Here is a 26,653-nt window from a genome sequence, read left to right on the forward strand (position 1 = left end):
TGTGCTTGTGCGTAAGCATTTGCATGTGTGTGTGCATGTATCTGTGCGTTTGTAGCCAGCAAAGGAACATATACTCATCCTTCAACGGGCTGCTTTCTTCCCCAACGTAGGGTTGGTTTATGCCGAAATGATACCCAGGATGCACATGATGAACGGGTAATTTGGGGATACCATTGGTCAGCAGACACGATTTAGTGCTTGAGACAAGGAGTGCATTGACAACGCATTTTGGTGGACATCGAGAATGTCGTTTCTTATTTTCGGCATGCTGGTTTTTCAAGTCAGAAGCCTTTGGATATGTTAAAATGGGTGCAGTAACTTTGACCTGGGGGAACATATATGATCATGCTCCTGTTAAAAGCAGGGCTTTTAATCTGCGAATCAAGGGTTCCATCTCGGTAGCAGCACCAGGCGGGTAACGCTTTTTGTGTGCCCTCCCACACACCCCCTGATAATCGTTCCATCTCTCCCAGAAACTGATTGGGCCACCGTCCACGGATTCGAATCGGGTGTGTTGGTAAAGTGTGTGTGTGTGTGTGTGCGAGCGCGCGCGCGCGCGTGTGTGTGTGTGTGTGTGTGTGTGTGTGTATGTGTGTGTGTTTTCCCCACTGTTCCTTCCAATATTATTGAGAAACAATTGCTCTTTTATTCCCAGCTCAAGAGCAGCATTTCTTTACATTGTTGGGTTTGTTCGTTTCTCTGTTGTTGTTTATGCCCTCTTGCGATCACCATCGTTAAAATTCCATGCAGATAGTTGGAATCGGCATGCCAATTTCTTAATTTGACGTTCACACGCGCGCGCGCGTGCGTGCTTGTGTATGTATGTGTGTGTGTGTGTGCGCGCGCGCGCGTGCGATTATACTATATCGCCGCACTTGGTGCACTGAAAAAGAACCCATGGCAACATAAGTGTTGTCCTCTGGCAAAATTCAGAAGGAAAAAAAAACTTCAGTTTGATAGCAGGCACTCAAGGCATGCATTGCCAGCACATTTATAAAGTACTTGTCAGGCATCCGCCTAGCAGACGTGGTGTAAGTGTACATCGATTTGTCTGAACGCGGTGATGCCTCATTGAGAAACTGAAACCTAGTGAAACTCAGGAGTCCACTGGATTCCATTTTTTGCCTTTGCTTATCTGTGCTGTGATTGTCTTCATGATGCACTCATTGGTCAAGAGGAGCAGGAGTGGGGGAGGAGGGGGGGAGGTCAGTGGGGGGGTTGGGGGGTGGGGGGGAGGGGGTTAAGATGGGCAGTATTTATTGCCGGACTCTGATCATCACGTAATGTGGAAGCAAGCGAACTGTCCTGTACGAATCACAATGCAGGTCATCCCATCGTAAGAGTTGATCATGGGATGGTGACCAGTTTGGATCGCACACACACACACACGCGCGCACACGCGCGCGCACGCCCACCGCGACACACACACACACACACACACACACACACACACACACACACACAAATTCTTCGGTCGAAACTAAAACCAATGTTGAAGTTTCAGTCTTACTACTGACAGGGCCTTCTGCTTAAACATAATTCCGACCAAAACATGATGCTAAAAAGATTCTTATACGGTTGAATGAAAGATCTCCAATTCCACAACATGATGTTAACAGCCGATATCAATCCTACAATTCTCCCCCACAATTCTTCTAATACTCTGAACAGAAAAGAGAAGGGAAGATATTCTGGCCCTGATGTTCAGTCGTCCTTCGGATTCGAAGATGACCATGGCTTCAGACAGTCAAAAACTCAGATGGGAGATCGGTGGCTGTGGGTCCGGAGGTGACTGATGACGGAGGCCAATCCGGGCCCTGAAGGCTCGCCCACATGTGGGGCACAAGTGAGTGGGTGCTGTCGTGGCAGTGGATGCTGCTCGGGCCTTGCGCACAGCACGCTTTAGTTGCGCCTCGGTGACTAGGATGCGCCTGGCTTCAACTGCACGGGCTCCTGTGATGATTAGTCTTGCTGCGCCAAGCTGGACGGTCCAGAGCAAGCGTCTCCCGCGCGTTGATGTTGACGACCAGGTCTTTCAAGGACGTTTTAGTTGAACTGAGCAGTCTCTGTGGCGTTTCCTCTGCCGGCTCAGGCTCCAGCTGACGTACGCTTGCCCGGGTGACACAGTTCTCCGTCTAAGTTCTGCAGCTGTAGACAGTCGACTGTCTGGCATTCTGACCACATGTCCAACCCATCTGGCTTGGACTCTCTGCAGGAGGGTGTAGACGCTGCAGAGACCAGCTTATTCCAGGACTTACGTGTCGGCGGGGGACTTAGTCCTCAGCACAGTGCCACACGATGTGGAGGACTGAGTCTGCGGCCGACTGAGACAGCTCACTGAGGTGCCGGGAAGCCGGATTGAGCTCAGTGTTTGGCGTGTCTGCTGTAGACAGTCAACTGAGGTCTCACTGGTGTAAAGGATGGCGGTAAGGACCACTGCACAGTATACCTTCAGCTTGGCGGTAATGCTGAGTCCTCTCCGCTCCCAGACGCGGTTCTCACGGAGTTTCCCAACCGCAAGGCGGCGCTGCAGTGGTTAAATTCGGAAACCGTGACAGAAAGCATTATCGGTCAGTAGTAATAACACAAAGTTCGTTTGTCAAAAAAGGAAAAGAAGAAAGAAAAAGGTAAGGAAAGGAAAAAAAAAAGAAAAAAAAAGAAAAAAAAAGAAAAAAAGAAGAAGTCAATATGTCAGATGTATTTGAGTGGTTTTGGATCCAGTTTCAGTCTGAGACTGAGAGAGACTAATGACTGCGAAGCCAGCGGATTAACGAGCCGGAGGAGTATCGACATGAGGGAGTATCGAGCTGACCCCGTGTAGACCAGTACAATAAAGATGTAAGCGTACAATCTTCAAATTTGGTACCAAACAAGGATCTGTTTTATGTACTCCGTTATTTCCATACTTTTCAAATACTTCTTTTGCTGATGTTAACAGGATCAGTATCAGTAGCTCAAGAAGGCGTCACTGCGTTCGGACAAACCATATAAGGGAGCGTGTCGATACTCCCCCGTGTCGATACTCCCCCGTCGATACTCCCCCGTACACACACGTGTGTGTGTGTGTGTGTGTGTGTGTGTGTGTGTGTGTGTGTGTGTGTGTGTGTGTTGTTGTTGTTGTTGTTGTTGTTGTTGTCTTTTTCTTCAGTTTAGCATCTTTTAGCCATAAGTGTTATTTGACAAAGATAGGGGGAAAAAGACGACTACTGGTGAGGGAAAAGTAACTCTGTGTGTGTGTGTGTGTGTGTGTGTGTCTGTTGGATAATTATAATTGGTGAAATTTTGCTTAAAAATTGAGATTACAATAAAACATCCTTAGAACGAAATGCTAATGATAATAGTAAGCGAACTTGACTAATCAACAAAGATTTGAATCGGTATGATTAAGCATTAATAACCAATATAATGTAATGCGATTAGCAACATATAAACAGGTAAAAATTGTATGATTTATTTACGGCATATGGTTTTGAGGGGTGGGGTTATGCGTCAGTGTTTGCATGGATTGCTCATGTAAGATTTAGCACGGATAATTCATGTTACATAATTTGTAATACATAAAATAAAGAAGGCAATTAATTTGTTGTGTGTAGCAATTACCGCTCGTTGCATTTGAAAAAAAAAAAACAAACATATATTTTCGTTTCTTTTTTATTGATTATTTTCACACACACACACACACACACACACACACACACACACACGGCGCGTGTGCATACACTGACATTGTTGGACCTCGATATATTATCACCAACCAGTAAAGTTTACCCCCCCCGCCCCCCACACACACACACACACCCCTTCCCCTCGGCCCCCCATTTTTTGGCCAAGCCGCCGCACTATGCTTTGATCCCGCTGCCTGAAACAAACTTCCAACCTTTTATGGGCCACTTTTTATGGTCCCATCTTGGAGCGCCCCACCCCAGATGCAGATGTGAAGGGGCCGACGAGGAGACGTCACACATTTAAGAACGCGCACACACACATACACACATGCACACACGCACACATGAACGCACACACAAACGCACACACACGGACCATCTGACGCCTCCCCTACCACCCTCATACATTCCCATCGCCCACATACACACCCACCACCCACATACACACATACATATTCACATAGATAATTCAAATGCACGCGCTAGCATACACAGACACACGCACAAACACGCAAACACACACACACACACACACACACACACACACACACACACACACACACACACACACACACACACACATCGACACAGTGAGCACAACAGACACAAAAGTTGTAAGTTTTATGACCCAGCCAAGTGTTAGAGATAACACGATGGCAAAGATATAAGCGCCAGGTGCGATCGCCGCCATGCGCGCACGCACGCAAGCACCTACTTACACACACACACACACACACACACACACACACACATGAACTCGAGGCTTACACATGTTGCGGCACATATTGTCGCCATGCACATAATTATTGTCGCCGGCAATGTATGCCAGGAGAGACACACCAAAAGATCAACTGCACCAGCGACACTGCATGCACTCCATCATCTCACTCTCTCTCTCTTTCTTTCTTTCTTTCTTTCTCTCTCTGCCAAAGTTTATTAAAACATTTTCGTTCGCTCGTTAGTTCTCTCTTTCAAATCTCCGCACTCTTTCTTCTCTAAAATCCACGTCAGTCCAATGATATATTCAACTCTGTCTTTGTCTTTGTCTGTCTCTGTCTCTGTATCTCTCTGTGTCTCTGTCTGTCTCTCTCCCTCCCTCCCTCCCATATTGATTTATATGATATTTAAATACGCAGTTCATTTGAAACTCCACACCCCTCTCTCTCACTCTTTCTCTCTCTCACTGTATCTCTCCCTGTCTCTGTCTATCTCTCTGTCTCTGTCTCTTTTTCTCCCTCCTTCATTTTCTCTCTCTCTCTCTCTCTCTCTCTCTCCTCACATTTTCTCCACCAGATCAACAATCTGTTCGAAGGAACACAAAGAAGAATGTTAAGGTCGAAAACTATTGTCCCAAATGTACTACATTTTCAAACACACACGCGAAATAAATATATATATATATATATATATATATATATATATATTTCTCCATTCCTCACCTCCTATCTCTTGGTACAAACACACATTCTCTTTCCTGTCCTACTAACTGCCCCCATCTCCTCCTGTCCTACTCTCCCTCCCCCATCTCTCTCCCTGCCACCCCAATCTCCCCCCCCCCCCCCACCCCCACCCCCACTCAAAGGATTATGTCGTTATGGAAAAAACAAACAAACAACAACTAAATATTTGGTTGGAAATTACTGCCCTTTGCCTAACAGAGGGAACATCCATCTTCACTCCCCCTAACTGCCAATATTCGACAACTGACTGAGTAATGTCCGTCTCTCTCCACACCACCCTCCTGTCTCTGTCTAATTCTTCATCATGATCAAAGTGTAATGTGTTCAGTCTTAAGGATAAAGTCCTGTCATGCACGGGATTGAATGATAAGTGACTTCAACACACACACACACACACACACACACACACACACACACACACGTGTGCACACACACGTGCACCAAATAAATACATAGATATTTCTCTCCATTCTTCCCTCCCTCTCGGTACACACACACACACACACACACACACACACACACACACACACACACACACACACACACACACACACACACACACACACACACCAAGAGAGGGGTGAGAGAGGCTTAAAGATAGATTTATATTTGTTTGTTTATGCGTGTGCATATTTTTAAGCCACTGATGATTAGATATGTTCAATTCCGTGCATGATAAGACAATATCCCAAAGACTAAGCAGATTATATTTTGATCTTGATGATGAATGAGACAGAGAAAGACAGGAAGGTGGGGTGGTGAGTACGGATATGACTCAGTCGATTGTTGAATATTGGCACAAAGGGTAGTGAAAGTGAATGTTCCCTCTGTTAATCAAAGGGCAGTAATTTCCAACTAAACCCATTGGCTTTTTTTTACCCAAACAACATAATCATTTGATTTTTCTACTTCACACGTGGTTGGACACGATGGTAAAGCATTGTTTGCTAATGAATATACACGCTGAGAGCAGCTGAGTAACTTTAGTGATGTATCACACCTTATCTTTTTGTCATGGAACGTCTTGTGTTTTGTAAGATAATTATGTAAGATTTGCTTTTGTAAACGGGTGAAAAACAAAGAAAATATGGTAACCATGCCCTATCAAATTATGCAAGAACATTGTATGAAATGAATATAGGGCTTTAGTATCATTGGTAAAGCAGTAAAAACTCGGGAAATGAAAAGAATTGAAGTATGACAAGGTGGGATGGGGGGGGGGGGGGGGGGGGGGGGGGGGGGGTTCACACCCAATCATTCTACTCCATTCTTCGGAGGAAAATATGTGGTCTTTTTTCTTTCTTTCTGTTGTGAAGAGTCTGCAGGTGATTATATCAAATACAGGGTTACTGCATGGGGTAGGAGGTCGAGCAGTGGAGGGGGTCGCCAGAGTGAGGGAAACGGGAGTAGAAGCGTGTAAGAAAGGGATAGTAGGAAGCGGGAGGGGGGAGTAGGCGGAAAGGAGAGTAGGACTGGGCTGGGAAATGGGGGGATGGGAGAGTAGGACGGGGGGTAGATGGGCATGGGGGAGAGTAGGATAGGGGGGAGATAGGGGGTGGGAGAGTAGGACAGGGGTGAGATGGGGGATAGGAGAGTAGGACACGGGGGGAGATGAGGGAAGGGAGGGTAGGACAGGGTGGAGGTGGAGGGGGAGTAGGGTGGGGGAGATGGGAGAATAGGACAGGTGGGAGATTGTTTGATGGGAGAGTTGGACAAGGGGTGGGCTGGTGAATAGGACGGGGTGGGGGATATGGGGTGAGGTGAGTAGGATGGGCGTGGGGGAGAGATGGGATGAGATGGAGGTGGGAGAGTAGGACTGGGGAGATGAGGGGAGGGAGAGTAGGACAGGAAGAGAGATGGATGGGAGGGCATCACACTCAATAATTCTACTCCTCCATTCTTTGGAGGAAAATGTGTGGTCTTTTTTTTTTTTCCTTATGTAAAGTGTCTGCAGGTGATTGTGTCAGATGGAGGGTTACTGCATGGGGTAGGAGGTCGAGCAGTGGAGGGGGTAGTTAGACTGGGGAGCGTGTCGATACTCCCCCGTGTCGATACTCCCCTGTGTCGATACTCCCCCGTGTCGATACTCCCCCGTACACAACGTGTGTGTGTGTGTGTGTGTGTGTGTGTGTGTGTGTGTGTGTGTGTGTGTGTGTGTGTGTGTGTGTGCCCACGGTCAAAGAAGGAGAAGAAGATATATTAAATATGTGTCTGTATCTGTATGTTTAATATGGGGAATGTATACCATGATATATTTCAGGACTATAAAATACGATACTTTTCTCTGCAACCTGAATTGAAACATTATCAGTCACAAATGTATAATGTATATTCACAAATATATACCATGATATATTGACGCGGGGGAGTATCGACACGGGGGAGTATCGGGCTGACCCCACCATATACAGCTATCACTGGTTACTGGTTACTGACTGGTTTGTTTCCGTGTTGAAGCTCTTTGGAGCTTGTTCACAGGTCTTCTCACTAGTACAACTGAAATTGCATACGTGGTGCAAGATGTCGACAGTTGTGACTAATGATAACAGTGTGGGTCAAATTTTGCAGGGAGCTCCTTCCAGTGTGCATCGAGCCTGTTCTTGAAAGCAGTGACTGATGGGGCTGTGACCACACTGTCTGGCAGGCTGTTCCAGGTGGCGGTTATGCGCTGAACGAAGAAACTGCTTCTGATGTTGAGTCTGCAGTGTGATCTGTCCAACTTCAGGCTGTGCCCTCTGGTATCTCTGCCTTGGTAGTAGCTGGTGTGGGGGCGGCTGGTCAAGTACAGGCCATGCGTGTATCATTTGTACATGTCGATCATACCATATCACGTTGTCAGTAGTAATCACTCTTTCGCAACTGGCACTCATCTTTAGAACAGATCAGTTATATCGAAGCCTTCTCCCCTCCTTGACCTTTAGAGCTGGCGATATTTCGTTGTTTTTGTTTTTTTTGTGTTTTGTTTTTCTCAAAGGGTAAAGATTCTCGTATGGTTGATTTCTCATACGGATTAAATAATGAAACGCTAGATTTAGCTAGACATGTGGTTCCGTTTTGACATGGGCTGACGAAGTGAGAGTCAGTTGTCTAAAGTTTCGTTCCACACGGTAAGCTGAAGTCATGTCCTATTAGATGAAATCAGTAGCAATACGAAAATCAACTGGAATTTTAAAATTTGAACTCTGATGCAAGGGCATTCTGATCTTGTTCTGTCGGATTAACACATTAACTTGACTAAATAGGGATCACACGTGATTCTCAGAGATGGAAGATCAAAAAATAAAATAACATCATGTCATCGACCACATCATACATAACAACAACTCCCGACTCCTTATGTAAACAAGTACTAAATTTAAAACGAGCCCGTATACGAACGCCACCATGACCTTAAGTTGCAACATTTGTCACCAGGTCGTCAATCTATCAATCATCATACCGACATAAACGTTGGTTTCACTTTCAGCCTGGCAGATCCAACAGACCGCAAGGCCAAGGGGCATTATATCTTATATATTGACAATTCATAAATCATGTGATATTATATATTTGGGCAATATACACTTGATGAGCCTTTAATCTGATTAGGCAATTAACAAATAAAAACATGGCATTTTCTGACCAACTTAAACTTTGCACGCTCTTGTAGTTGTACAAAGTATCCCTTGCCTCCTGGCCATCAAGAGGTTCAACTATTGTTGTGTTAGACTAAAGAATCAGGCTGACTGGACTCATGGCTTCCTGAGGTGCTTTTAACTAATGAAAGTGATTAGATTCAGTGGCATAATTTAGTATGTGTCTGTGCATGTGTATGTGTGCATGTGTGTGTGCACACATGTGTACATGTGTGTACACATGTGCATGCATGTGAATCTGGTGTGTGTGTTTGAGAGAGAGAGAGAGAGAGTGTGTGTGTGCCTATCATGTAAACATTCTTCTTTTGTCTTTAGGCCTAACCAGTGTGTTAGGTCTATGCATTTATTTCAAAGCAGATGTGGTATAGCATTTATAATATGGATCAGTCTGCATGCTTTGACATCTTCTCGACACTGGTACTATGTTTGAAGAGAGTAGGCCTGTATCTTATTCTATACATTTACATTTTTATGGTGTAACTCACTAACTGTATGAATGTAGTTCATGTAACTGTGGAATCACTGGACATACACAATGCATACAATAAGTCTGTGTGGCAGTATATATTATGATAATAGTTATTATATAATATATATACATATATATATATATATATATATATATATATAAACGGAGTATGGCTGGCAACATGGCGGGATAAAAACGGTTATACACATAAAAGCCTGCTCATGTACATGTATACAATGAACATGGGAGTTGCAGCCCACGGTCAAAGAAGGAGAAGAAGATATATTAAATATGTGTCTGTATCTGTATGTTTAATAATGGGGAATGTATACCATGATATATTTCATGACTATATAATACGATACTTTTCTCTGCAACCTGAATTAAATTGGAAACACTGTTGTGTATTGTATCATATTAAGGTCAACCTCTGAACCCAGAAGTATGACATTTGTGGTGATGAAAACAATTGAAAGCTTGCCATGAATCAGAATAAAAACAACTGAAAAACATTTCACTACAGGGAGTGTGTACAGGATGGATTCAAGACCAATCAGTGCTCAACGTCTTCAGTTCTTGTTTAAATCATTTTTATGTGTTCCTTAAGTTATTAATACACAAGTTGTAAAAACGTATATTGGTTTTGTGTGGGCATGAGTGAATGTTTGTTGGTTTTTTTGTTGTTGTTTTTTTAGGGGGAGGGGATGGGTGGGGGCTGTCAACTTGTTGTTTTCTGTTTTTGTTTTTTTTCTGTTATGAAAAAGTTATTTGTTTAGAGTGTTGGTTTTGTGTGTGTGTATTTATTCCAAAGCTTGAGTTACTTATATATACCAGTACAGAATAATGTGACATTCATGATGTACATAGAGCAGTGTATGTGTCAAATACATGAAAATGATAGCAGTTTTGTTTCTAAGGTACCTGTTTGGTTTGTTTCAGGTGCTGGTAAAGTGATAATGGACAACACAGTGGCAACTGATCGCCTGTCCCAGATGGGGCTGAGGGTCTACAGTGGAGAAGAAATCAAAAAGCTGAGCGTGAAAGAAATTCGAGACCCACAACAATTTGATAATTTGCAGTTGCCAACAATAGGAGGACTGTACGATCCTGCTCTTGGTATGTTTTGTGTAAATGCTGACTCAATATTTTCTGATCTTTCTAAATGGCAAGTTTCATGGTATTTGTTTCCGCACTTCCCTTTTCAGGATGCTAGATCACAAGCACTCTCTTGGACTTTTTCAGAATCTTGGATTTGTTACTGGTACTGTTAAAGTATTGCAATAGACAACAAACACTTCATTACTGAATGGACATCACGGATGTCGTTGCTTTTTTGATCTGTTGGTGGTCTACGCCTATCATGACCACAACAAAATATTGTGGTCAAGTTTTTGAGAATATGAAATACAATAAAGCCATGGAAGAATTTTTTTTTTTTTTAATCCCATGTAATATTACAATTTTAAATGCAATATGCAGCATTTAATTTTTTTGAAAGTCACCAAAAGTTGCAGGTCTATGACAAAGATGATATGGATGTCATGGTCATGAGTTGTTAAGGTCCAATGTCATAAGAAAAAAAAAATGAAGATCTCACCTTTTTTGTCTGTGGCGTGTTTTGGAGAATGGACGAATATGGATGCACAGAGCACTCAAACCTGTCCACATCATCTCTTTTAATCTTGAACAAAACAATGAAAGTGCTGTTGAAGTCATAATGTGGAGATGGATTTAACTTTTTTTTATTTCAAGTACAGTCTCTCAGGAACAGGAGCAAAGAATGAAAGATCTATTCGCACTTCTCTTAATGGAATTAGAAGCATACAGCTCTATTTTCACGACTATTGCTTTGATTACTGTGCATGGAGTATGTTGGAAACTGCATATTTTGTGACCCGACGTTGACAGACTTTCAGAGACAGACTGGGCTGGTAAACATGTCGATCTTTCTTAAGTTGAAAACTTCTTGAAATGTTAGTTGCTGGGTTTGAAAAACATTTAAGATAATGAATTATGATTTAAAAAAAAAAAAAAATAAAAAAAAAATCTGTCAAAATACATGTATGGCATAAATGCAAGAAATTGTTTTACTTCAGTTTTAGGCATGAGTGGAATAGGGAAATGGCGTCTGTCTCATTTCTAATGACCAGACACTTATCATCATGTCTCACGCAAATAAAACACTTGGAAGAAATATTAAGTATTCTGTTGTTTAAAAAAAAAATTAACATTTTACATATAAATTTTTTTTTTTTTTTTTTAATGTAAAACTGACTGAAACTTAGTCACATCAGTGATGCAGTAACCAATGAATGTATGACTAGTCATTGAACATGTGTCCAACTCTCAAAATGGACAATTTGAATGGTTCACATTTATCGAGCAGATTTACTTACCGTTTTCTTTTGAAAGGTATCAATTTTAAATCATGTATGATTTCAATACAAATATATATTTTCCTGTCTTTTTTTTCAGTATGTTTAGCATTATAATTTTGTACTGATAGTTTTTTTGTTTTTTTTTTATGGGGTGAATGGATAAATGAGAGATTGAAAGAGAATTGTAGAATTGGGGGTGGTGGTGGTTTGGATCACCATCAGTGAACATTCCATCACAAGACATACGGTTGTTATTTATCAAGCGAATCAGTGTTCCCAAAAACGTACATATGTGCGTAAATGATGCACAGATTTACAACTTTGACGCACAAAATTTTTACCCTGTGCGTCAATGTGACGCACACTTTTTCCTGAAACTAACAAGCATCTTACGGCTTCCAGGAAAACCGCAAAGCACGCATCGTGGGCCTAAGCTTAGGCTAGTGCATAGCAGACGAAACTGAGCTGGCCAGAAACGTGTTAGAGTAACTTCCCTTGCCGATGCAGGCAAACGCTGTTGTGTGTTCATTAGTAGTGAGTGCTCATTATGTGCTCATTATAAGTAGTTGACTGTGTTTTCATTGTATTCAAGCATTTCGAATGTCCTTGTTTGGAGAAGGTGTGGGTTTCTTTTCATTTTCATTGTACAATTGTCTTCATTGATTTTTTGTATGTTTTCCTGTTGACCCTCAGAAATGTGACAATGACCCTCAAAAATTCCAGTCAAAGGGTCACAGTGACCCTCAAAAAATCAGGCCCATTGGGAACACTGGCGAATTCCATTGTTTTTATGGAAGATGGCTGCCGGAAGAAGAAGGCGCTCTAAAGGCATGCACAGGGGAGGTAACCAGTAAGGGGGAGGTATCTAGCCGCATGTACTTTCGTTTTCTCCCCTTCTCAGGGGTAGTAGTTTGCACAGGAAAAGGGAATCAGACCCCTGCCGGAGTCTGCACCAGTGGGTTAGGGTAAGTATGTTAGAATAAACATAGTTTGGGGCGGGGGGGTGGGGGGGGGGGAGTGCCCATCGCCTGTCAGCTCGCATGGAGGAGCTCCACAGATCTGGCTGTCATGCCTGAGGCAGGCCCAACACGGTGACCTACCTCTGTCTCGTGCCACAGTTTCCTTCAAACACAAAAACCACTTCCACTATCATATATTTTAGATAGAAAATTTCCTTTTAGGAAGAAAATTTCCTTTGACCCAATGACCCAAATGACCCAAAGGAAAAGAGGAAACAGACAGGAAGAAACAGAGAGTTCCACTTCTAGCTCCAGTGAAAGAATTAGAAGTGACGAATTTGAAGAATTTTTATTCATTTATTTCTTTTATTTTTTCAGGATGCACTCGTAATGAAGACGTGTGTGCCACTTGTGGTCAGTCAGGACGATACTGCCCTGGTCATATGGGTCACATTGACCTGGCCTTGCCAGTCTTCAACCCTGTCTTCTTCAAAATGCTCTTCAAGGTTTGATCATGTCTGTGTGTGTGTGTGTGTGTGGAAGGGGTGTGTGTGTGTGTGTGTGTGTGTGTGTGTGTGTGGAAGGGGTGTGTGTGTGTGTGTGTGTGTGTGTGTGTGTGTGTGTGTGTGTGTGTGTGTGTAACATACTGGTACTTCTAAGTTTTTTGTGTAATGAGTTTGAACAGGGTGTTCTGTGTTCGTTAACTTCATTTTTGACTTTTGTCAGCTGAATTTACAATAAGTTTTGGTTATCTGTGAAGTGTAGAGATCTTAATTCTTGTGTAAATGACATGTACATGTATAACATAATTATGAAAGTCTACATGTAGTAAAAATCAGATTGTTATTGCCATTTCTGTTTGTACTCACTGAATATCTTGGTGTGAATAATTTTGTCATGGAATTGCATTGAAAAAAAATTTTGAATTATTTTTTTGCAACCAGTAGTATTCTGCTCAGTAGGCCATAGATACTTTTTTTATTTTATTTTAATTTTTTTTAGCAATTTATCATGGAACAACTTGCGATTAAGATAGTTGATAATAACCATTCTCATAAACTCATTTTCTTCTCCAATCAGATACTGAAAGCGACCTGCCTCTCCTGCCATCGTCTCTACTTAAAAGACGAAGAAGGCGTGTCTTTTGTCTGCCAAATGCGCCTTCTGGAGAAAGGGTTTGTTTTGGGTGCCAGAAGAGTGCAGGAGTACGCGCTGAGCTACAAGGCTGAAAAAGAAGAGGCGTTTGACTCCTTCAAAGAAGAACTGTTCTCCAACCTTGAAAACATGGTCAAGGGAATGATGGAAGAAGGTATGCAGGTTTTTTTTTGTTTTTTATTATTTGCTATTTCACTGGCATTAAGTGTTTCAATTTAGTTGACTATCCAGATAGATTTTGTTTTTTTCTAATTTTAGTTTTGTAACAAAATGAGAAACTGTATCAGCAACCATTGCAGCAGCTCAGTCCTATACTTAACATTGCACGAGTCATGACTGCATTATTATAATGCGTTGATCACAAATAGATCTGAATCTGAAATCAAAGCAAAAATGAAGATTTAAAGATCAGTAGTCAAAGTTAGGACATGGCATTTATTTATTTTTGGATCTGGAAGAAAAGATAGAGTTAGTATAGATCTTCCAATCTTTATACAACTTGGCTGGCTGTGAATGTGTTAACCCTACTTGCGGTTCATAACGCCATTCAGAAATTGTTCCATCATGACCGAGTGGCTCTTTTAGATGCCTGTTATGGAACAATGCTTGTGTTACAGATTTGTCAGTGTGTCCTTAATTCTTTCAGATTTATGCCTATTATCATCATAATCATTGTCATTATTATTCTTATCATCATCAGAAGCGGTATTATTGTTGTTATTATTATCAGTTTATTAGTATTATTATTGTTCTTGTTCAACTTATTGTTGTTGTTCATCTTATTGTTGCTGTTGTTGTCATCGTCAACATCATAATCAACATCATCATCATCAGTAGCTGTGTTATTGTTTTCCTTAATTATTATTCATTATCATCATTATATATATATATATATATATATTTTTTTTTTTTTTTTTTTTTTTACAGACACAACAGAGGGTGCGGCACAATGTACAAAGATGGTACATGCTGAAATATCACTCTTGGTGAACGACACCATGAAACTGCTGGCCGACGCTCCACAGAGATGTCCGCACTGCAAGGCCAGGAAACTCCGACTGCAGTCTGAGTACTTCAACCGTATCACCGCGTCTGGCTCTTTGGGCAAGACAGACCAAGCCAAGGGCACAGACAAAAGGCAAGTGCCCACATGCACAGTTTGTTGAGTAAACATTATTCATAATCATTCAAAAATCTTTTTTTTATTTGAAGTTATTGTTATTTTTAATCGTTATTGTTGTTGTTATTATTATTATTATGATTATTGTAGGATATTACTACAACATGCAACTATAGAACACTGTGCGCTTCATTGACACTAAATTGATAAACATATAAAACGTGACATAAAAATGAAACAGTGCTGATGTGAAAGGGCAGGCACACACAGTCTCACCGGCACACATCCATGTGCACGTTCACCCAGCCTTCTGCTCAGACTCAGAGCGCATCAGATTTGTGAGCCATACTCAACTACATCAGAACAGATATGCACAACCCAGCCACTGTCAACATCAACGGGCTTTGCCTGCACAAAGCACATTACTGCACATAACATGAAATATCTGCAAGGTTTTCTCATCATCAATGCATTTCACATAAAAAAAAAAAGGAGAAGAATTTATGTAAAACTTTGTAACTGCAAATCAAAAAGTTCATGACATCATTCTTCACCATCGTCTGTCCCCGTACAGAAAATCCATCCCAGGTAAAACGGGTCTAGAGGCAGACCCAGAGGAAGACAACGAGGTTGAGCATTTACTGAAGAGCGGGCGAGGCCAGTGTCTGATCATGCCCCACCTGGCGAAACAGATCGTGCGAAAGGTGCTGGCCCAAGACGGCAAAGTACTGCGCAAACTGTTCCGCAGCATGGAGGAACTGGGAGACGACCAGAGCGCCACGGACATGTTCTTTCTGACGGCAGTGCTTGTTCCGCCATCGCGTTTCAGACCAGTGGGTGGTGGTTTTACTACTGTTGCTTGGAGCAGGTTTCATTAGTCTGTCAGGCTTTTAGGCTTTTATTTAGCTGTGTTGTACCTCGAGGTTCTGAAAGTGTGTGTGTGTGTGTGTGTGTGTGTGTGTGTACTGTTATGTTGTTTGAACAAATTGCTTGCAATTGATAGAATTGAAAGGAGATATTAGAATGCATTAAGTTGCTGATAATGTGTTTTATAAAATGATTTTTTCATTCTTTTTTTTCTGTAATTTTCAATATAAATTTTTTAAAATTTCTTTCCAGGTCTTGATTTTTTTAATTTATAAAATGTTAATGCCAGGAATTTTTGCGCATACATATATATATATATATATAAATATAGATATAGATATATATCTCAAGTGAAACCCCAGAGTCATATTATGTTGTTGTATTTTTTCCCCAGTTGAGCGTGATGGGAGACAAAAAGTTTGAGAACCAACAGACTGCCAGCTTATCCCGCGTCTTGACAGACAACTGTGAGATAAGACAGCTTCTCACAAAAATGAACATTGATGTTGACAAGTCAACAGACCTTACTGTAAGTGGCTCTTGGGACGAGTTAATACACATGTAACATTCACACATACACACATGCACGCACATACCGACACACGTGTGTGTGTGTGGTTCATCCGTCGGGATCGACGAGGACCATCTGGTCATCCTGGGGGTGGGTGGGTTGGGCTCTGTGGGTGCGCAGATGACTGGGACAAGGTAATACACATGTAACATTCACAAATACACACATGCACGCACATACCGACGCACATACAGACAGGCAGACAGACAGACACAGAAACACACGCACATGCACACACAGAGTAAAATAATAAAATAAAAACGGTGATGCGCATGAATGCGTGTTTGTACAAATTTTGATCAGTTCTTGATTTTACTCGAAAGTGCCACACTGTGACACAACATCAACAAAGGAAACATGTAAGTTGCTTAGGAATGCTGAAGAATCTCTCAGATTCAGACTGTCCAGATGATTGGTTTGCACAATGGACCGATACGATTGGTTTGCACAATGGACCGATACGATTGGTTTGCACAGTGAAACAGTATGATTGGTTTGCACAATGGAGCAGATTGCAACTGTTCAGATCACTCAGTCGATCTTTCTCAACATTAGGCAGCTTCTTTCGGTGTCATGCTCTGTGTTATGGATAACGACTTCTCATGGCGAAACGTTCTACATGTATCGAAGCCATCCTCCCCGGAAAGTAAAACGATAAACTGGCACAGTGTTTTGCTGCAGTTTACAATACGTAATCAACAATGCCTTTGTGTAGAGGTAGTTTATTTCTTTTCTCAACTCATTTACAAGATTGGATTCTCTCACTCTCTCTTTTTTTTTTTTTTTTGACATCGAACTGCAGGGGAACTTTTTCTTCTTCTGCGTTCGTGGGCTGCAACTCCCACGTTCACTCGTGGGCTTTTACGTGTGTAACCGTTTTTACCCTGCCATATAGGCAGCCATACTCCGCTTTTGGGGGTGTGCATGCTGGGAATGTTCTTGTTTCCATAACCCACCGAACGCTGACATGGATTACAGGATCTTTAACGTGCGTATTTGATCTTCTGCTTGCATATACACACGATGGGGGTTCAGGCACTAGCAGGTCTGCACATATGTTGACCTGGGAGATCGTAAAAATCTCCACCCTTTACCCACCAGGCGCCGTCACCATGATTCGAACCCGGGACCCTCAGATTGAAAGTCCAACGCTTTAACCACTCAGCTATTGCATCCGTCACTGCAGGAGAACAACAGTATTGATTTTGTTTTGGGGTGGGGCAAGAGGGAGGGTGGGGGGGTCGAGGGGGATGCGGGGTTTGATATTCCAGTTGGGATTGTTTCACAGGAGATTAAGAGAAATCTGCTAAAACCCTTATAGCATGTCCGATTTTATGAGGGCGAAAGGGCAAAGGTGAAGTATAGAGTTAGTGCCCATGGGTAAGTTCTGCTGTTGGATGCATGTAGTTGAGGGTAGCTCTTGCAGTTGTTTCACACACAGCGTTTGACAGGTATCTCTGCCTATATGGTGAGGTAAAAATGGTCATGCACGTAAAAGCACACTTGTACATGTATATGAGTAAACATGGGAATCACAGCCCACAAGCAGAGAAGAAGAAGAAGATGAAGTTTGACAGGTGTGATAGCTTTCGAGCATTAGACTTTCAATTAATCTCATAAAATCCCATCAATAGATAGCTTAGAGCATTGGACTAATAATGAAGTGGTTTTGATTTGATTTGATTTGACTTTGAATCATACATATAAAAACCATCTTGTAGGTCATTGGACTCAGAATCATACACATAAACACCCACTCATAGAAATGAGTATACATGGGAGTTGCATCCGCTTACTCAGAAGAAGAATACGACGGGCGCCATAGCCGAATGGTTAAAGCGTTGGACTTTCGATCTGAGGGTCTCGGGTTCGAATCACGGTGACGGCGCCTGGTGGGTAAAGGGTGGAGATTTTTACAATCTCCCAGGTCATAAAATCCCATCAATAGATAGCTCAGAGCATTGGACTAATAATGAAGTGGTTTTGATTTGATTTGATTTGACTTTGAATCATACATATAAAAACCATCTTGTAGGTCATTGGACTCAGAATCATACACATAAACACCCACTCATACGCAGCCATACTCCATTTTCGGGGGTGTGCATGCTGGGTATGTTCTTGTTTCCATAACCCACCGAACGCTGACATGGATTAAGGGATCTTTAACGTGCGTATTTGATCTTCTGCTTGCATATACACACGAAGGGGGTTCAGGCACTAGCAGGTCTGCACATATGTTGACCTGGGAGATCGTAAAAATCTCCACCCTTCACACACCAGGCGCCGTCACCGTGATTCGAACCCGGGACCCTCAGATTGACAGTCCAACGCTTTAACCACTCGGCTATTGCGCCCGCCTCTCACTTTATTATGATGTTGCTTAGCACCAATTGCAGTTGCTGGAACATACTTGGTTCTCACAAATTGTTGTTGTTTGAAGAGATATTGGACCTGAGTTTTTTTTGTTGTTGTTTGTTTCTTAATGAGAGCGAGTCTTTTTTTCTTTTCTTTTTTTTTTTCTTCTTTTTTTCTTCTTTTTTTTGATGTTTCAGTTCAAAAACTGAACTAAAATTAAATCTTTTGTGGTCGTGAGTTGTTGTTGTTGTTGTTTTTTTCTTAGTGAGTGTGAGTCTTTTCCTTTAACTCACTCGGGACGACAAGTTTTCTCCCTTGCTTTTCCCCACAGACGGCCCATTTGTAAGGGTTTGGAAAAAAATTACAAAAAATACAAAATGCAGAGTAAGAAAATGAAACTTTCAGAACGGGTTTATTACATGTTGAGCTATTACATAAAAAAAAAAGAAATTTCTCATCTTATTTTTAGTTTTGCCATATGTAGAAAATAATGCCAATTTTTCACCCTGAATCACCATACCCATGCTCGCTTTCTGCATTAAATTCACTTTCTTCTTCGTCATCATCCACCTCTTCAATGTCCGACCCTTCAGTTTGTAGCATTTCAAGTATTTCAGCCACACTAAAACATTGCCGTCACTGCCTTGTTCGCTTCACAACATTTTGAGAAGAGCCCGCTTTGCTAACAGGCTGATATGCGAGCAGACGACCGGTCAGTGACTTTGTCAGCGTGTGTGCGAGACGGGCCACACATGGCAGGCTGGCCAATCATACCATTCGATTGTGGAGTGACCCAGAATAGCGCACTCTGCTTGGCTAATCACAAAATCATGTGTACAGCGCGTGATGGATTTTTATTTCTTGAAAATGCTATTCCATTCCGTCGTCTGAAACCAAATACATTTTATGTAGGAATGCTCAAGCATTCCTTCGTCCGGAGAGAGTTAATATTTCAGTTAAAAAAAAAAAAAAAGAACTAAAATAAAATCTTTTTGTCTCTGCAGGAGCAGCAAGAAAATGGCACCACATGGATGGACAACCTACGGTCCTTGTGGATCCAACTCCAGTCTCACGTCAACGCTCTGATTGACAGTGACCTGGACAAACTGTCCCCGCAGTCCAGTAAACTGCAGGGTGTGAGACAGGTAACACACACTATACAACAATACACCATACGATACAATGCAATACACAAACTTTATTGTCTATACTAAGGGCGGAAACACTTGACTGAGGGGGGCTTCTTCTCTGAAGACCTTGTACTGTCCAGCTCTCCCTAGAGTTTCTTATCACTGATCAAAGAGATTTTCTTTTTGGCAGCAGCTTGTGTCCAACATGAAACGGAAACAACAAACAAATAGAATTAATGAAAAATAAAAAGATAATTTAAATGGCACCAAATGGTAATAGCTGTATACAAATATACAGTTTATTGAAATTCATATGCCTATCCATTTTAGTCAGCCAAGCCGTATTGTACATCTTCCCATGCCACTCACACATGCGCCACACACACACGTGCGCCACACACACACACAAACACACACACACGCGCGCGCCTCACACACACACACACACACACACACACCACGCGCGTACACACACTGAACACACACACACACACACACACACACACACACACACACTGAACACACACACACACACACAATGAAGAATAGTAATAATGATGTACATTTATATAGTACCCTTTCTCTGTAAGAGCTCAGGGCGTTTTACATGAAAGACAAATGTTACAAATTACAAATCATTCATGACCACTCTTTCTCAACACCCCTCCCCCCCACCACCCCCACACACTCCCTTTCCCCCTTTCCCACTCTACATACATCCAAAGTGAGCTGACATGGGTGGTGCTGGAGAACAAGGAAGCTGAGAGTGAGAGTGCTGATATATAGGTTTTAAAGAGATGAGTTTTTGATGATGAGCGAAAAGCAGAGACATGCACGGATATGACGAGGAAGGTTGTTCCAGATGGGAGGAGCAGCAAAGAAGAAAGAAAGTTCACCAAAGGTTCTTGTATTGACACGAGGAAGTTTCAAAAGGTAACTGTCAGAGGAAGAGCAAAGATTTCTTGAGGAATGATGGACCTAATATCGTAGTGAAATTGTAGCAGTTGTGAATGGCTAAGATGAATGAAAAATATGTACTTCAAAATTCAGTTCAATTCAGAAACACTTTATTAATCCACATGGAAATAAACATGTGCAATCACAGGCTGGTTGTAAACACCAAAATAAAACGCACATGCACACCACAGAAGACGTTAACTCACTCAGTACGACCAGTCCTCTCTTCTCCTCTACACAGACCCCTCGGATGTCCAGTGGGTGTCTCTATGACCCAACCTTTAGCTTCCGTCATCAGAATTGTGGTATTCTTTGTCAACATTCCCCTCTTCAGTGTAAGAGCCTTCCGCTTGTAATAATTTGATGGTTGTAATTGGGGTGAAACGCTGTTAACGTCGTCTCTTTCGCCGTTCGTATGGAGAAAGTTAAAACAAGAACTTCCAAACACAGGAAATGTTTCTGAACTTTCATTCTGTCTTTTTTGCAAACAAGAGAAAGGAAGAATCCAGATCGAAACATACTGTCAGTTGTTATTTCTCTCTGACAGCCACTGAAAACGTGGGCATCCTGTTACAGGTACTCGAGAAGAAAGAGGGCTTGTTCCGTATGCACATGATGGGGAAGCGTGTGAACTATGCCGCTCGCTCAGTGATCTCCCCTGACGTCTGCATCAACACCAACGAGATAGGCGTGCCGGCCGTGTTTGCTCAGAAGCTGACCTACCCACAGCCTGTCACCCCTTGGAATGTTCATGAACTGCGCCAGTATGTCATCAATGGCCCCAACACTTACCCAGGGTGAGTGCTTTTTGTGTTCGTTCATTTATTTATTTATAGTCTGTTCATCTAAGATGATGATATTAGACTGAAAATAAATGATATTATTATTATTATTTGGATTATTATCATTTCTACCATAATAATGATGATGGTCATTATTCATTAGAAATCAACATTTCTGTATATTCAAATGAAAACGGGGGGGGTGGGGGGGGGTTGAGGTGGAGGGGAGGGGGACGTGAGGGGGTTGGAGAGGGAAATAAGAAAGGAAAAGAGAGAGAGAGAGAGAGAATGTGGAAAAGATAGAGTACAAAATGTAAAATGGAGAGGGTGAGTGTCAGTGATTGGAGAAAGAAAAAACATAATATTGGAAGTCGTGTGTGAGAGGGGGGACTGGGGAAGCGGGATTAGGAAAAAAAAAAAAAAAAAAAAAAAAATCAGTAATCAAATATTGTATGCACTAATTCTGTAGATGATTATTTGAAAAGGGGTTCATGTGGGGACCTACAGTAAACAACCAGCTGGACTATTTAACACATAACTAGCTAACTTTGTGTGTCTCAGTGTTCTGTTGAAACCTGTAGGGCTGGTACTGAAACTTGAAAATACAAAATATCAAACAGAATTACACCTTTTGGGTTCTTTTTGTGTTATTATTAGACTTGTCCTGGCAGCATCTTCTTTGTAAGTGACTGATTTTATTATAGTCAGTTGTTTTACTTCTAAGCCTCTACTGGTGGCAACACATGTGAAATGTTGAAATATGTAAAATCTTTTTTTTTCTTTCTTTATTTTGTATTTGTATTTCTTTTCATCACAACATATTTCTCTGTGTGAAATTTGGGCTGCTGTCCCCAGGGAGAGTGCGTCACTACACTACAGCACCACCCTTTTTTTGGGGGGATGGGGGGGGTTATTTTTTCCTGCGTGCAGTTTTATTTGTTTTTCCTGTGGAATTGGATTTTTCTACAGAATTTTGCCAGGAACAACCCTTTTGTTGCCGTGGGTTCTTTTACTTGCGCTAAGTGCATGATGCACACGGGACCTTGGTTTATCGTCTCATCCGAATGACGAGCGTCCAGACCACCACTCAAGGTCTAGTGGAGGGGGAGAAAATATCGTGATTCAAACCAGTGCGCTCAGATTCTCTCGCTTCCTAGGCGGACGCGTTACCTCGAGGGCATCACTCCACTATGTGATGTTTGTGACTGATTTTTATTATATTCTGTTTTGTGACCTAACATATACTGGTTGCCGAGGAAGGAAAGTGGGAGAATGGTTAAGATGCTAATCTGCCAGAACAGTGTCTATGAGGGTCTGGGTTCTTCTTCTTCTTCTGCGTTCACTCGTATGCACACGAGTGGGCTTTTACGTGTATGACCATTTTTACCCCGCCATGTAGGCAGCCATACTCCGTTTTCGGGGGTGTGCATGCTGGGTATGTTCTTGTTTCCATAACCCACCGAACGCTGACATGGATTACAGGATCTTTAATGCGCGTATTTGATCTTCTGCTTGCATATACACATGAAGGGGGTTCAGGCACTAGCAGGTCTGCACATATGTTGACCTGGGAGATCGTAAAAATCTCCACCCTTTACCCACCAGGCGCCGTCACCGTGATTCGAACCCGGGACCCTCAGATTGACAGTCCAACGCTTTAACCACTCGGCTATTACGCCCGTCGAGTCTTGGTTCAAATCTTGGTCTTGCCCTTTCTCTCAAGTTTGACTGGGAAATCAGACTTGAGCGCCTTGGCATTCAGATGAGACTATAAACGTGACGTGAGGTCCTGTGTGCAGCACGCACTTGGTGCGCTGAAAAAAAACCTCATGGCAACATAAGTGTTGTCCTCTGGCAAAATTCTGTTGAAGAAATCCATTCTGATTGGCACACAAATAATAATAATAATAATAATATTTTATTTTTATATAGCGCTGTAATACAAGCATAAGCAAGCTCTAAGCGCTTTACAATCCAGTACCTAAAGTGAAACAAGAAAGCATATAAAAAGTAGTAGAAACATAAAACAGAATCATTAATATTATAAAAAAAACACAATGCATAAAACTCACAAAGTAGCATACCATCAGTACTACAACTGTTACACTCCAACACTCACACTAACACCCTCGCACAGACACACACATGATTAAACGGCTGAGATGGCAGCAATTTTCACTTAGAATACATACATGTAAAAAGGAACATAATTGTAATCTGTGTGCCACAGATTTTGTAAAAATTGTAAAATAAAAATTTTGGATAGAAAAGGTAAAAAGGGTAAAAATCGGGTCATTCTCCCTTTCGAACCACACCACCACCATCCATCTACCCACTCCCATTCTCTCTACTCTCCTATGCATGCAGTCAAGGCCTGACTAGCTCCTTGGGTTACGCTGCTGGTCAGGCATCTGCCTAGCAGATGTGGTGCAACGTATATGGATTTGTCTGAACGCAGTGACGCCTCCTTGAGAAACTGGTTGCCTTATAATTTTAAATGAAAAATATTTCTGATTTTTTTTTTCGCTTTCTCTATGATGCTTGTAGAGCCTCAGCAGTTGTGAATGAAGACGGGAGCGTGACTAAGCTGAATCCTACCTCCGAGACCCAGAGGAAAGCGGTTGCTAAGCAACTCCTGACCCCCAGTGATGCGTCAGGGCGAAATCAGCTGCCTAAGCAGGTGAGCATCAAGCAGCAAACACACCTGTTGTCGTGGGGTTTTTGTGTTTTTGTTTTTGGGGGGTTTTTTTACCTGTAAATTTTACTGTAATTTTAAATATTATTATTATTAGTAGTAGTATTTTTATGTATTTATCTTCTTTTATTTTTTTTATTTTTTAAAAATATATATATATTTTTTTTTCTTTTTCTTTTAAAAAAAAATATTTTATTTCATTTTATTTATTTATTTTATTTTATTTTATTTTTTTCTCAAGGCCTGACTAAGCACGTTGGGTTACGCTGCTGGTCAGGCATCTGCTTGGCAGATGTGGTGTAACGTATATGGATTTGACTGAACGCAGTGACGCCTCCTTGAGCTACTGATACTGACACTGATACTTCACTGTTATATGAACATGTCAGCATTGTATTTTAAATGAACTTTGTGAGAGAAATAGAATTTAAAAAAAAAAAGAAGAAAGAAATGAGGTGAGGAAGGGGTATGTGGGGAGGACAGAAATGCAAACACTCCATGAACTGTCTTGTGTCACTGCTGGAACCACTGATGAGGTGTTTGGCCTTTTCAGTTTTTTTTATAGAGTTTGTATCCAAGAGTATCCAGATTTGATTCTGTCAGCTTCATCAGTGCCTTCTGCTCGCCAAGAGATTTGTATTTGTATTTCTTTTTATCGCAACAGATTTCTCTGTGTGAAATTCGGGCTGCTCTCCCCAGGGAGAGCGCGTTGCTACACTACAGTGCCACCCATTTTTTTGTATTTTTTCCTGCATGCAGTTTTATTTGTTTTTCCTATTGAAGTGGATCTTTTTACAGAATTTTGCCAGGAACAACCCTTTTGTTGCCGTAGGTTCTTTTAAGTGCGCTAAGTGCATGCTCCACACAGGACCTCGGTTTTTCATTTCATCCAAATGACTTGCGTCCAGACCACCACTCGAGGTCTAGTGGAGTGGGAGAAAACATCGGCGGCTGAGCCATGATTCGAATCAATGTGCTCAGATTCTCTCGCTTCCTAGGTGGACGCATTACCTCTAGGCCATCACTCCATGTGATGGTGCTGTTGTACACTAATGGTGGATTGGGCATCTCCAGAAATCATTTTCAGTTTTGAAATATTTCACCCTTTTTTCGTGTTCCAAATAAACATGCAAAAGAAAATACAGGCGTTTTTTTGTTTGTTTGGTTTTTTTAGTTACTCGTTTTATGAGAGTTAGATTATGTATTAAGAATATGATTAAAAGTATGTACTTATTACATTACCATTTTAACTGTCCAAGATATGTGAAACTTTTAATAAACGTCATGAACAAAAAGAATTAAAAAAAAAGAGAACTCAATCTCACCATACAGACAGTATACAGAATGTATTTTGTCCTGGTTCAAGCTCTCAACTGCAGCACAATTATGAGGAAAGCTTACGCAACACTTAACAGCTGATTGTTTACTTTATCAATGTTGCTGTGAAACGGATTATACTGTTGAACAGTGTTAACTTGATCAATGTTGCTGTGAAATGGATTACAGTGTTGAAAAGTGTTAACTTTATCAATGTTGCTGTGAAACGATTTACAGGGTTGAACAGTGTTAAGTTGAACAGTGTTAACTTTATCAATGTTACTGTGAAACGGTTTACAGTGTTGAACAGTGCTAACTTTATCAATGTTACTGTGAAATGGTTTACAGTGTTGAACAGTGTTAACTTTATCAATGTTGCTGTGAAACGGATTATACTGTTGAACAGCAAACGTTCTGTAGAGGAGAGAAAGAATGCTAAGATTATTGAGTAGTGTTTTCTGAGTGTGTGTGTGTGTGTGTTTGCCTCTGTGTGTGTGTGTGTGTGTGCCTCTGTGTGTGTGTGTGTGTGTGTGTGCGTGTGTGTGTGTGTGTGTTGTATGTGAGCAGGTGCTACGCCATCTGAAGAATGGAGACGTGATGCTGCTGAACAGGCAGCCAACCCTGCACAGGCCCAGTATCCAGGCCCACAAGGTGAATCGTTGTTGTGGTTTGTTTGGGTAAACAGGTGTTTTGGTGAATTTTACTGGATCATCATGGTTTTTGTACCCTTTTGATTGCTACACTGCGGTGAATCCATTTGTGGATGGTTTTCGAAAGTTTGTTGATATTGTGCGTTCGCTTTTAAGATTACGTAGAAGCTTTTATTGCAGTTTCAAATATGTGATTGGGGATACAGCAGAGCACAACATATGCTGGCCCCACATTGTCAGGTAATTCTAAAAGTGAAAGGTGTATGTCCATAAGGACTGTGAATTCATATTCACTTGCCAAAGGTTAGGCAGAGGAAGATGAGGCCCAGTCTTCTCTCTCTTCTGCTGTAGCCTTCCCAGCCAAAACCAGGCACCAGGTCAAAGCAGGGTGCAGTGAGGAAAATCGCTGTGAAGCGTCTTACCCGAGGAAGTCAGAACCATGCCGAAACAGGGCCTTGAACTCTTTTCACCGGATCAAGGTCCAT

At 41.8% G+C, this 26,653-nt stretch overlaps 1 protein-coding gene across 1 annotated transcript in view; it reads left to right on the forward strand.

Annotated features, from left to right (window-relative positions):
* Positions 1 to 8,171: 8,171 nt before the first annotated feature.
* LOC143279736 (DNA-directed RNA polymerase I subunit RPA1-like) overlaps positions 8,172 to 26,653 on the forward strand; it is a 61,293-nt gene continuing 42,811 nt past the window's right edge. Inside the window, exons 1-11 of the mRNA XM_076583861.1 lie at positions 8,172 to 8,232; positions 10,169 to 10,345; positions 12,945 to 13,072; positions 13,647 to 13,875; positions 14,649 to 14,859; positions 15,416 to 15,674; positions 16,103 to 16,237; positions 19,642 to 19,782; positions 21,301 to 21,521; positions 24,054 to 24,186; positions 26,086 to 26,169. Of these exons, the coding sequence (XP_076439976.1) occupies positions 10,186 to 10,345; positions 12,945 to 13,072; positions 13,647 to 13,875; positions 14,649 to 14,859; positions 15,416 to 15,674; positions 16,103 to 16,237; positions 19,642 to 19,782; positions 21,301 to 21,521; positions 24,054 to 24,186; positions 26,086 to 26,169 (1,701 nt within the window). The 5' untranslated portion in view covers positions 8,172 to 8,232; positions 10,169 to 10,185. The remainder of the gene's footprint in view (positions 8,233 to 10,168; positions 10,346 to 12,944; positions 13,073 to 13,646; positions 13,876 to 14,648; positions 14,860 to 15,415; positions 15,675 to 16,102; positions 16,238 to 19,641; positions 19,783 to 21,300; positions 21,522 to 24,053; positions 24,187 to 26,085; positions 26,170 to 26,653) is intronic.

The sequence above is a fragment of the Babylonia areolata genome, chromosome 3 (assembly GCF_041734735.1).
Source record: "Babylonia areolata isolate BAREFJ2019XMU chromosome 3, ASM4173473v1, whole genome shotgun sequence".
NCBI lineage: Eukaryota > Metazoa > Mollusca > Gastropoda > Neogastropoda > Buccinidae > Babylonia > Babylonia areolata.